Genomic DNA, 14,292 nt, shown 5'->3' on the forward strand with positions numbered 1-14,292 from the left:
TTTTTTGTAATTCTTTAATTTTTTTAAAACAATTTATCAACTGTCTTAAATTGCATACTTGTCTGGATAATTTGAGTTAACTGCTGCAATTGTATTATATCTGAATATTTTTATAAAAATGCATTGGGTATATTTATCCATTATCATTTTTTTTTTAAAAGTATTGAATATTGGAGCAAACTTATTTAATAACTTTATACAGAATTTTAAATTAGCATACAGTTAATCCTGATAAACCCTTTCCCATAACACTTCAAGTTGAGTTTACTGGATGAAGATAAGGATTGATTAGCTAAAATAAACTCTTTAAATTACCTTTTAATATAAAAGTGGCTTTTGTGAAATATTTCAGTTTAATCAATTTTATTACAATATGTGCTATAGCTTATCAAGAATAATTGACAACGAGTTGTGCAACCCATTGCCACCCTTTCCAGATATGCACTTAACCAAGTTTGCACTTGAACATTGCAACAGTCGAGTACAGCTCCAACAACAATAAGCCGTGCTGTGAGCAAAGCAAGATTCTCTTTGTGGAATAAAATTTCACATTTTAGATATCAATTAATTAATGATGATTATGTTATTCTGTAAAATAATATTCATATGCATAGGTATCTATTTAGACTACCTATTCTTTGCAATTGAAATCATCTACATGAATCGTTTGCCTACAGTTACTGGAATCAAATATTAGTCATTAATACTTTATCCCAAGAAGTGGACTTAATGGGCTGCAATCTCTAATCTCAAAAGCCTCCATTTTGATGTTTTTCATCCGTCAGAAACGAAAAACCAATCAAGTTATCAAATTTTTCTCCCAAACTTCTTTAATGTAAAGTTAAAGTGATGTTCAATTAAATCGGAGTTCTAGTTTTGGCGATAATTTATTATAATCCACCTAAGAAAAAATAGGGAACATTTGGATTATTGGAACTGAATGCGTTCCGATGCTTGAATGTTAACAAATACAATGAAATACAAAAATAAAAACAGTTCAAAATAAGAACATATACTGCTTACTTCTCACCCCCTTTGCAGAAAAGTAAGATTAATCTGCTACTGTTAGTGTCTGTTGGTCCTGCTGTGTGTGGGATATACCATACGACGGACCCATTCAATTCACACTGCATTCGAACTCTGCGCTACAATTACTGTAAACCATTTTACTCGTGGTATTGTTTAAAGTGCGCCAATGTGAAAAATGATTCCAACTTTCCATGAAACCACTATGAAGACAAATGCCAAGTAGAAATAATGTTCATAAATAAATTAATCAACATCAACATCAACATCAATTCGATACAAAACAATAACAAGAACAATGTGTAAAAATGATAATTTGTATGTTTTATGTTTTTATGTTTATGTGCAGTAAATTGCAATACAGCATGCGAAGCGGATATAATTTGTCCATCAACACCAATGCCAACGCCCACTTGTTGGGTGTCATCACTGCTCACTGCTCATTGCTCTAGTTGAACTAAAGATCCCAGCTGTACTTGAACTGCCATACAAACACCATACAAAGTGTGCGCTTTAAAGCTGATTTCGTCCCATTTTAAGCAAATAAAATTAATCACTTGTGCATATGCAGAAATTTCGTCACACATATGGTCTCTATTATGCGATCGCATACACATATTTCGCATATTTACTTACCCATCTATCCCTCTATTCAATTCTATTCAATCAAGATTATTCTGAATCAACTAATTGGGTTGCTCCCTTCAAGTTTTCATCTAAATTAATGGGTCGAAACTTTTTAAAAAGGACTACTAAGAATATCTGAAATTCAATCTTTTAAATGGAAAGTTACAGTTGTAAATGAAGGTACCAATTATGGATGAACTGGCATTTATTGAATAAATTGCAGCCATATATATAATTGCAACGCAATTGTAGTCAATATATAAATACATACAAAATCACATAATCAATTCGATTATATAAATAAAAAAAATGTAATTAATTGAAAACAAAGTAATTAAACTAAAAAATTTTTTTCACAGACCTTTAATTAGAATTTAAATGCAATATTTAATAATATGAAATGGAAACAAGTAAAACAAACCATATAGACTATGGTCTGGTTTCTAGGCAGACTTTACTGTCAAATTTGACTAGAGACCACGTTCCAGCGGTTGGACGTGGTCTCTCTCAGAGGAAACTCCCCGGTTCCAACAATAGCAAAAAACTAATCATTTGTTATACGAGTAATCAAATGAAATTACTTTTAATAGACTTCGTCACTTTATAACTATGGTTAATATAGTTCTGGTAATATTTTTAATCCCTAATTAATAGTTTGTGGTAAGTTGCTTATTCAAATTCTAAGTCACTAGAATTTCAAAGAATGTTTCAGATGAGGAATTTAAGTTGAAGTTTCGTTTAAAATTTATCGTATTGAGTTAGTAGCTCGATTACTCAAAATAACGTGTGCAAAGTGAATGTATCTTTAAATAATATTTAATTAAGCACTTGTTAAGCTCATTTCTACTAATTAAAATGGAAATTGAGAAACAGTTCGAGGTCCATTACTTCATTTCCATAATTGCTCCATAATTGTTTTTGTTGTTCTTTTTTGGTAATGTAATCGCTATAAAAAAAGAAAAGGAAAGGAAAAAACGAACTAATAATGACAGAAATAATATTTAAAAATTCATTTCATCTGTATTGTCCGGAAAAATAACTTCGAAGTCTGGGAAGAATCACTATGAAAAGCGATATATGTTATGTGAGCAGTCTTTTGTAATAAATTGGAACTCATGTCAACAAATTGTGATGTTTCAATTTTGACATGTGGTCCCGTCCACATCCTTAAAAGTGGAAAATATTTCTGCTTCCCCTGCTCTGCTGCAAAAGCACTTTCTGCAATAAACTTTTAACGACACATTTAGTTAGCACCAAATGCGTGATACGAGCAAGTATCTTACTACTTGTGATGGAATATAAGGTGAATGTACATAGGTATATTCGTGTGTTTTTAGTATGATAGGTGCTACTGGAAGCGTCAATTTACTAACATTTTCAAACGAATAACCCAATTAATAAATATTCAAATATAACAATAATATATTAAAAACTTCCTGTGGTTAGCTATGATATTTGACACAGTTTAGTGATATATATTAATGCTAGGGTTTTTGTTATTAACCGCAAAGAAAAGGTTTCTGATAATAGTTATTATTACTGAAAGTCAGCTTCTCAGTTTTCTGTATTATTTAATGAAAAATAGTTATCTTCTATTTTCATATATTTTTTCAAGTGCAGCTTTGATGGAAAGTGATACGACTTTGATGAGTGATAAATTGCGTTTGATAACTGGAGGGTTTTCCTATGGAAATCAGATGCGCGAATACATGTATTCATTATGTTTACTTGAACTACATTTTCCAGTTTGTTTAAACGAACGAAGAAGCATAAAACGAAATATCTAAAGAAGGATAAAGGATTTTTTTTGTATTATTTATTTTTCAGTTTCTAAACTTAAAGCGTTTCCAACAACCATGATTGCCTCTCTGCTCCCCTATCCGCATGGATAATGACACGTGGTGGTGTTAATAGCGCCACAATTTTACATTTCGTCAACTAGGAAAATGCTTAAGGATATTTTTGTATTAGATGAGAGTGCTAAGGATACGAGTAAAGCACAAACGACGAAGACACCTTTGGTTGCATTCAAAGGATTTCTTTAATAAAATCATAAAATTTGTCTCGAAAGTAAATAAAGCAATTTTTATTTTTAAAGTTCATAGGCCTAAACTAAAGCATATCAACAATGTTGCTAATATAAAATTAAGATTAAGTTTGCGATTAGGATTGTGGTTCTTGGCTACAAAGAGGGTTTAATGCTTTACTGTTTATATGATATGTTTGGCCGGAGGCATCATTCAACTGTACAAGTTGTCGTTCAATGGAAGAGCGCTGTTCTTGTTGCTCATGACTAAATGAATTACAGAGACTTTAGATGGATTTCATAAACATATTTTTATGATCTTCAACAGCAATCGATAATCGATTTTATAGTTTGTAATGCCGGGACAGGATGTTACACAAAAGACACACTCTCTATATGGCATAAAATGTTTGGGCGGATGTAAAAGTTTATTTAAGTGCTTGTACCTAATAAAATTTATATCATTATTATTTATATGTGTAAATTTAAAGATAACTTTAAAGTTCCAACCTCAATATTTTTTTTCTATTACTGTGTCCATTAATTGGACTGTGGTTTCACGAGTCATAAAACCAACACAGCTGTTGTAATATTATCAAATTGTTTTTTATTCTTGATAATAATTTGTATTGAGCCTGCTATTGCCATTGTCAGCTTTTCAATACTTAAATCATATCGTGATTATTAACTTAACGAATATTATATTATCATAGAGATATAATATTTTTATTACGGAAGTTATAATGGAAGAAACGCTATTAGATACCTCTTCTAGCTAGCTTGTCGACACATAAAACTTTTCGTCTCTTATAAAGCTCAACAGACCAATAGGAACTCTTATTTTAACCGACCAACTACTGACTATTTAAGTGTGAACTCCTAAATTACTTACCACATATCACAGATTTAAAGCTTAATTTCGGTGAGAATGCATAAATATTTGTACTTAACTCTCATTTATTTAAATTTCAATTGTAATTTATAAAATGAGATTTTTGCGATATTATACTTTTGAAATGCATTATCTTAGATGAAAAATTCGATGCAAAATTTGTTTATGTAAGACTTATTTTCTATAGTAAATTACTTTTTAATCAATCAATTTAATCAATTGATTAAATAATCAATTTAACTGATTAAGTTAAATAACGTTTAAGACGTTAATAATTCAAAAAAAAAAAAATGTATGCAATGTGAATAATAAAATTGAAAAAGTAAATTAAAAACTTAAATGAAGAAAATCTTAAGTAATAGTATATATAAAAAAGTAGTGAGCGCTGCTTCACAGTCCGAATTAAACAGTAAATCCATCCAATTGTGCACTTAATTCTAAATTAGTGAAAAATTAATCATTTCTGCGATCCCAACGCCAAATGGTGCCGTCATCGCAAACGCAGATCAGTACATTACCATTTCTGGAAAATGTTGTTTGTCTTATTGCTGTGTTGCATCTGGCATGTGCTAACATGTGACATTTTGTCGACTGTGGATCTTCTACACCCATTTCCCAAACATAAGTCACTCCTTGCTGATTCCCCAAAGCCATCATTTTATGTGAGAAATTGAATTCAAAACGAATGAACCATATATCACAGTCCTTTATAGGAAAACGATGCAATACTGTTGCAGTTGTGTCATTTGGTTTTAAAACGGTATCGTCTAGATCTCCTCGCTTCCAGCAAACTATTTCGTTCTCACATGATTTTGATAATAAAAAATTTCCAAACCATTGTACGCAATCCACGTAGTTTCTATGTACATCTCTAGTTGAAAAATCCGGAAAATGCTCTCTCCAAGTGGGAAATCTCGAATTTTTCTCTTTGTACGTTAAACTCGCATCAATTGCCTTAGTAATATTTTCCTTCTGCAGAGACCATAACTTTAAAGAATGATCCATACCAGCGGACATTATACAATAACCTTTTGCATCAAAGTCAACTGAAAGTACCTCATCACGATGTCCTTCCACACCGCTAAATATAGCCACACATAATTGCGTCTCTATATTCCATAAACGCAATGAATGATCTTTGCTAGCTGAAACAAGCAATTGTGGTAGTTTTGGATGAAATTTCAATTCATTAACCGCTTGACCATGGCCAATATAATGACGATTAGATACTTTCGATATATCTATCACACGTATAACACCACGCATTCCTGCAACCGCTATAAGCGGTTGCTTTGTTGATGTATCATATGACCAAGCACATGTATAATAATTTTCTTCCACATCTGGATCGGCAAATACAAGCAACAACTCTATACTACCTTTTTCATCTTGTAGGCATTCATATATTGAAATTCTGTTGGCGCCAACTGATGCAAATATTGCTTGTTTTTCGGGCAAATAATTGTTGAACTTTACGCCGAACAGTGGTTGTCCATGATCTTCGCGCATGTAACGCCTAACAAATGTATAAATAAAAATAATTCATAAACTCATTGTTATTGCATACACTTACGTAAATTTGTATATTGCTTTTTCAGTCTTAGACTTTCGCAATTTACCTTTCCTCTTTCGACGGGAGGTCGGTGACTTGCTACGCGATGTTGCGCTGCTGGCGACACTATGTATCTCGTCATCATCGCTTGATGGAACAGTATGTACCGACAATTGATTTAGGATTATTTTAACATCCTCTGTGTCACTCATTTTAATAAATTACAAAACTAAAAAATTATAATTCTTATATTGCAATTTTTTTGTTCTCCGATCTTTTCTACATGACACGCTCGCTTTTATGGCGCCAAGTAATTTAAACTGCCAATTTGACGTTTCTCTCTAACATTAGTTTTTAGAGATACCAGATCGCACAAGTTTTTTGTTAAAAGAGACTTTAATACGTCAGTTGCAGAGATCAAAATATTTAAGTTAGGGCATGTTATGATTGCAGTCACGTCACAGCAATCATTACATGCCATAACTTATATATTAATGTTTATTCTATTGCATCAAATCAAAAATTGTTTATTGGATTCTTCATGATATTACTTTAGCATGAAGCATGTGTTAAATGTGTTAAACTTTCTCGATGTTTAGCATGCTATATTATTACTTGTTATTTGTATTTTGTTATCGATAAATTGTCTTAAACAGCCGTTATAACTTATTTTTTAAATTATAGTTTGAAATAGATTCAGATTTAAAATAGATTTAATTTATTACAAAAAATAAAAAAAACATGAGCAACGACAAATATTACTCTCAGATGGCAAAATAATTATGTGATTATTCAAATAAATACCATTAAAATTAAATAGGATTAAATAGTTTTGTGGTAAATTTAGTAAATTAGGAGAGTTGAGATAAATAGACTTATTACTTATAAGTCTAGGGTTATCTAGTCAACTAAATACATTAGGTAATTAATTCAATTGCGGAAATGCATTTACAAAATAATTTAACAAAAGATCATTATTCTAATGATTACATGATTTTTTTCGTAATATAATCTCAAGTTTAATAAACCAATAAACCAGATAAATTCTATATGTTTTCATTTATGTTCACCACACATGTAATTTCGATTAACTGACTTAAATCCTTTTAATTATTATAATAAAGTAATCAAACACATCTTGCCCGTCGTCACTAAATCCGGTGAATATGAAACACAAAATCTTAATTCCAAAAAATCAGATTTTAATATTTTTTGGAATTTTTTTTAGGGTTTACGTGAGATTATTTTTATTTTTATTTTTATTTTCATTATTTTTTTAGTTTCAAAATATCTTTAAGTCCAAATTTAATTTTCATTTATTTGCCTTTTACTACTCTTATCATTTCTGTCAATAATTTATGCGTTCATCAATCACTTTACTGAAGCAATGAAGCAAATCCCGAATGGGTGTCAATCGACATTTAACATTTGCCATATCAGCCCAAATGATTTCCGTAATGTAGTACTTGTACAATATATTAGACTTTTTGTCTGTTGCATTTAAAGGAAATCATAAGTTGAGAATATTAGATTTAGTAAAAATTTTATTTGGCACTAATTTGGATTTATATTATTGATTATTCACATTTCTATATATTCTTTGGGTATCAACGTATTTGTTTTAAAATATGCTGCCAAAATTTAAAAGTTTCTTTAAAATTTGGCAATACATTTTTTTAAATTATTTCCTTATTTGATACTTTTTTCGATTGGCTTTCTTATCATTCAAATATATTTTTCTAAAGCCTTAAAAAATAACACTATCAAGGCAATTCAACAAATTAGTCGTTTTTTTTTTTTGAGATTTTATTACAAATAGAGTTCAAATAAAAACTAATTGTAAACGATTTTTCCTTCAATTTACATAAATTCATTATTTATTTATGCAAATTACTTCGTTGAAATTTCGTCGAAAATACAATACGCTCCAACCCTAACTTCACTTGCTTAAATATATTGATGACTACAAGAAGCAATCGAAGCCCTTGAATCTTTCATAAATGAAACCTTGCCATTAACAGATGAAAAGCACTTAAGCCATGTGCAACTTCCAAGTTAACGTGACCCGCCTATAATAAAAATAGATCCTCGGTACTCACCAAAAGAGACCGCGTGAACACTGCACGGCTTATTGCATTTCTTTCTGGTAATTGGTGTATAGGAACCCACGCTGAGAAACTGCACATTCCTCATAAGCCTCACTGCAAAAGTTGTTGAATTAATATAATACTGTTATTAGCACTAAATACCGTGGAATAGACGCTTTCAAAGAAGATTTTTACTATTATAATTTCGTTATACTTACTACAATATAATAACAACACTATAAATCCCAAATGTATATGATATATATAAATGTGCATGTGTTATATATGAAGGGAATGTTTTCTATTTGCTATTTTTGCTATTTTTCTCTAAACTAAAAGTACGCAACCAAAAAAAAAAAGGAAGAGTCAGAACGATGTTAAAGACAAACAGAACATTAATAAAACAAAACAAAAGGAAACAATAATGACAGGAAGTGAACACGACAAACTGCACTGATAACGATTAGCTCGGCAATGATGCGTTCCTCGATGAAAATGATGAAAGTGATTACTAGAAACGACGACCGACGATGCAACACATCCGTTTCCGTTACCGGTCATAGCGACACATATGAAACATTGTGACAAAAACAAAACATACATACAAAAGAGTATGTATGTAGAAATATTCATACACGTTTCTGTCTGAGTGTGTGTGTGAGTGTGCAGAACGAAATAAATATATTTTTATTGTTTTGTGTGATTTGAAAAATTATCTACACAGAATTTTAAGATATTTTTAAATAATATTTTAATAGAAAGATATTAATAAAAATTTTGTTAAGTGACTCTCTTTACTAATTATTTAGTAATAGATAAAGCAATCTCAACATTCAACTTCATTTTGGACATGATATGATTTCTACATATTTTTTTTATTAAGAAACATTTAACAGACAATATTTACAACAGGTCTGTTTCTCGAGCTACTAGTAGTAACTTTAAGTAACACTGGATATACACAAGTGCGTTCTACAAGCAAATTTACGAGTTAATGTGAACATCTGTGAGAGCGTAACATCCCTGTCGAAATTTCAAAACGCTACACAGACTTTACTCGTACCTTTTATTTCATGTGAAATTTGCGTGATGTGTGAATCAGCTGTTTTGGTTTGAATTTGAATTTTTGTATTGTTTATTTACGCGCACTGGTGTTCTCAACAGATTTTACACAGAGCTGTTCCATGAATATCTGTGTAAAGAGCGTAATTAGGCACTTTATTTGTGTTACGCTCTCAGTTTGTACTTTACTTGTGCTTTACTTGAGTTTTACTACTAGTAGCTCATGGAACAGGCCTAATATAATATACCCGTATATTATTTTTTATTATTACAAATTGATATCACAACAACGATTCGTCTTATTAAGCTAATAAAGTATTTTTATACTTTATGTGATGTGATTGTGCAACAATCTTTTCAATATATTCTCTTCGTGCCATGTGTATGTAGGGTATAGAAAAGGAATGAATACCAGTATAAAAGATGGCAGGAAATGCATCACCATATGCTTGCTTGTAATTCCACTTTAAAGTGTTGCATACTTTTAAGGTCTCCGTTAACATGATTCGTTCACGCTAGCTGTGCAGATGAGGCAACTGCAAACGGCAAACGGCGAACGAACTTTGCAACAATTAACAGTTTTTTCTTCGGCTGCAGTTCGCGCACATAACGCATTTAAAAAGCAATTGTGGAAAGTGGTTACATTGTTTACATGGCCACAAGTGCGGCAACGCGAACGCGTATAAGGGCACACATGTTTAATGATTCCATGGATAGTTTGATGGAATCGCGTACTTCTTGGTTGCTGCCTAATGAGTAAATCGGTTGAAAGGATGTTGATTGCGTTGAGTAACGCACGTAAACCACAGTCATCACGAACTGATGGCAGATGGCAAATGGCAAATGGCAAAATCACGTAAAAGTGCAGTTCGCTGGAGATTTTAGGCAAAGGATTTCAACGTAGCATATGCATTTTTACGCTTCCTTAGAATTTAGCCAGTGTGGAGGCTACAAGGTTTCATATGAATTGTATTTCAACTCTAATTATTTATAAACTCAAAATATGATTTAGTCTTTATTTGAATCTTATAACTCAAATTAAAAATCTCATTTAATTTAGATAGTATCTATTATCTTGGTATTGTTACGGAATTTTGAAACTAATTTACTGACTATAATTTGAAGGACTTTTCCGCATATGCATTTAAAAAGCAAAATTTTATCTACATTTATTATTAATTTGCAGCTTCTTATCCTTTTTCACTTCTACTGACTAATATTTCCACTTGAGCTTCCACTTAGGAGAAGTTGTAGAAGTAAGCATGATGCCAAATATTTTCAGAATTTTTTATTTTAATTTTCTTTTTGTACTCAACAAACACTCAAGTTAAATATTTGATTTCTTGAAAATTGCTCTTTTGGCTCTTTCATCTTTCGGTTCTTTTAATTTTCGTATATTAGCACTTTGAAGCGAAGTTCAAGTTCCGCTTCCTGCATTTGGTTTATATTTTTATCACTTTTTTGGTTTCGTTTTGCTCATACGACTTGAGAAACTTTTTGGCCAACTTCCTAGAAGATCCTGTCAATATGCTCAACTTTTATTATGGATGCGGAAACTTTACATCGCTTCAACACTTTTACAACTAAGCCAACACAGACTGACAAACACATCCAAATATTGAAGAAAATAAGCAAACTTATGGAAATGTGCATATGCACAAATATTCATCCTTTTCATTGCTAACCATGAAGTAATAAATTTTTTGTCTTGCCTTCCCAGAAAAATCAAAGCAAAAAATATCATTCCTCCAGCTTGAAGATTATTTATTCATGTTGGATGAATGCGTTTCTTTCCAACGAATGAGTGTACTTGAGAAGTTTTTAGTGTTCTGATAGTCATAAAACTGTACTTAATACCTTTATTGGCCAGTTTATTGTGTTTCTTCTTTAGTTACCACGAGTTCAGAATTGGATATAAGACCGCATAAAAAATAAAATAACATACGTTTAGAATGCATACCGCAAGAAGATCTATTATAGACAACAAATTAGTCCTCAAAGTTGCAATATCTTTTAGAATTTAAACGAAATATCGAAGATTATGGTTTGCTAAAATGAGTAGATGTCAGACTTCCTGTACAAAATTAGTATGCGATACAAAGTGAGATCAAAACGTTGTGGGAAATATTTGAAATATATGATATATCTTCTTTATTAAGTCAAGTCTTTTTTGTATTGGTTGCACTGTCAGTAACTTACTGATTAATGAATAATTAATGTTTTAAACAAATGAGTATGAGTGACCAAATGTCAGATCAGGGGATTTGCATTAAAGCTCCCAGAATGTTTAAAAGAGTTTTTGGCAATGATAATATGGTATAATCGAAAACTTATGAATAGTATAAATGCTTCCAGGAAAGTTGAGAATACGTTGAAGATAATTTAAGATCTATGACAAAGGTCTAACAAGTCCTTTAATAATACATACGCAGAAAAATATTGCGCTTGTTTGCTATTAGCGAGCGAAGAGAAGAGATTTTTCGAATGTCGTGAATGTGAAATGTTCATCAGTGTTGAAATAGGCCGTTAGTTTCCACACTACCATTGAGGTCATACTCGGTAAAGTGTTCTTTGTTAAGTGAGCTGGACAACAAATTAGGTTAAACAATATATTGTTCGATTTCAGAACGTGGCATTTGCTAATTTTCAAAATAATTTTGCAGTGGATATTATAGTATCCTATAATATATATGTAATTATTAATAGAAATGATATCTTTATCATTTCAGACGATTTTGAAAACATTTTTTTAAAGAAATGATCGAAATGAAAATATATTAAGGACATTCTACGTATTAGTGAAAAAAAGTATTACCTCTTTCAAGTTAATGTTTTGCAGAGATATATTTTATCAGTTTTTTGATCGTCGAATAATGTGACTTGAAATGCTTTTGTAGTAATTTATAAAGCTTATAACATTCTCATCCATAGACTGTATTAAAGCTGTACAGTTTGGATGGAATAGGGTGTTATATATAAGTAAGTAGGCCATCAAATTTTTAAACCTTTGTCATTACCGTTCCAGCAGTTTCATCCGCTTTGTAAATAACAATGACAATCAATAATATTTTTAAAAAGATGTAGATATGTCGGTATTCTAATAACCATTAATTCTTTTCTATGATTTCTAGTAACATTACCATACATAGAAAATGTTATTCTTTTATTACTAATTTTATGTCCCGGAACCGAGGTACTGCTTAGAACTTTTTTTAGTGTATAAATGAACCAGAAAATACCGCAAGCAATAAATAAAATTATATTTATATAGCAAGTATCAAGATGTACTTAGCTGCACTATTTTATATGCTTCACCCACTTATGCCATATTATTATAGTATATAAGAATATCATTATAGTATAAGAATATCATTATTTTTCAATATTTATTTTCTAATTTTTTGTCATTTATTTTTTCATAAATTGTGATGTATGTGCACTTGTCGTAATAACATTTTTGTTATCCTTTCGAAAAATTTCGAAGGAATTTATTTATCATCAATAAATTTAAATTGATTTTATGTGCTGTGTACACATATTAAATTCTAGCCATAACCATGCCCAATAAATACGTGTGTGCATATCCTTTGATGTTTTTTGGTACACAATATTTCGTTACAATGCATATCCTTTCACATATCCTTTAATATACTTTTATACATTTTTGTATAGTTTTGGTGAGTTTTCGTTGATGCCTGTTTCAGAGTCACGCTTGAACGGCTGCATTGATTTTGCAATATTTGCAATCAGCACAGTTATCCTTCAAGGATATTAAATTGGTTCGCTTAACAAAGTTTCATATGTGGAAGATATACGAGTGCGCTCATAATGCAGCTGAGCATTAAACTTGCTAAAAATGAGATTATTGCTCACTCACTGCCACAACAATATTGAAAATCTTTTTGTCTGCTCATAAAAGAAAATTAAATTAAAGTGAAAAATTATTTTATATCAGTTTTTGCACACATGCAACATGCACTTCATGAAATTTTCCGGGCTGAGGCCACATAACTTTCGCAGCACGGCAGACAATCAGGTTAGTAGTGCTGAAAGGAAATCTATGCGTACGTGCATGCAGGGGTATATATTGGTTGGTACTTATTTTCGGCAAAGTATGGGGGCATAGTGTCATAGCTAACAAATGGTAGTTATTAATTCATTTTCGGCATTAACAACTCAGAACAATGCAGTTTTTTTTATATTTCATAAAGTGCTTTATAGTAACGCTAGGACATTACACAAAGCTATTTTAATTTTCCAACAGAGGTTTTCGGAAATTTAATACTTCAGTCACTTCTATAGAAAAAAATGGTTTAGATTCTTATAATCCTTTTTGCTCTATTGTAATTTCTATATACATTCATCTAAACATTATGACAATCCTTTTCCACTTCTATGTGTTATGTGTTCACACCAATACACAAAAACACATACCCACACAAACAGTTGCTCAATTCAGTAAATATTTCTTTAAGGATAACAAACGTGAGCGTAACTGTTAATACAGCACAAGGACTTAAATTCAGTTGGTTGCCATCACAGCGTTGTACTTCTTTATCCTTTAAGTCACATATTTGTGCATATAACTATATATCTTCTTTTTATGTAACCTATTTTTTTGCGCTATGCGTCGTTCCTCGGCACTTTTCTACTTTTGCGGTTGATAATCTGATTTGCTCCCCCTTCTCCTGCCCTTCTTCTGCCCTTCTCCTGTCTTTCATCAAAGGATCTTATGTTCTGTGCTGCCACGGGAGGCAACATAAACAATGTGTCTTTATTAAATTTTCGCGGTTATTTGACGCAAGTGTCATGTTAAATGCTTGTTAGATCCATAATCTTTGTGTATAAGATTGACGTCAATCACTCCTCATACGGAAATTTTAAACTCTTACTTCACATGCGTTAAATTTCAGGAAAACTTTTTTATACCAGAAATGATGAAACGTCACACATTGAACCGGCAAATGTATGTGTTTACGTACATACTCGTTCTTCCTAAATAGTCCCAATCACTATTCCG

General features: G+C 31.2%; 1 protein-coding gene across 1 annotated transcript; it reads right to left on the reverse strand.

Moving 5' to 3' along the window:
• Window positions 1-4,852: 4,852 nt before the first annotated feature.
• On the reverse strand, window positions 4,853-6,438 carry LOC119685191 (polycomb protein esc-like). Its single transcript, XM_038099417.1, has 2 exons — window positions 6,145-6,438; window positions 4,853-6,087 (listed from the first exon to the last, which is right to left on the reverse strand). The coding sequence occupies exons 1-2, from the start codon at window positions 6,333-6,335 to the stop codon at window positions 5,025-5,027; spliced, it is 1,254 nt and encodes a 417-aa protein (XP_037955345.1). The 5' UTR covers window positions 6,336-6,438; the 3' UTR covers window positions 4,853-5,024.
• Window positions 6,439-14,292: the final 7,854 nt, after the last annotated feature.

The sequence above is a fragment of the Teleopsis dalmanni genome, chromosome 2 (assembly GCF_002237135.1).
Source record: "Teleopsis dalmanni isolate 2A chromosome 2, ASM223713v2, whole genome shotgun sequence".
In the NCBI taxonomy this organism is placed as follows: domain Eukaryota; kingdom Metazoa; phylum Arthropoda; class Insecta; order Diptera; family Diopsidae; genus Teleopsis; species Teleopsis dalmanni.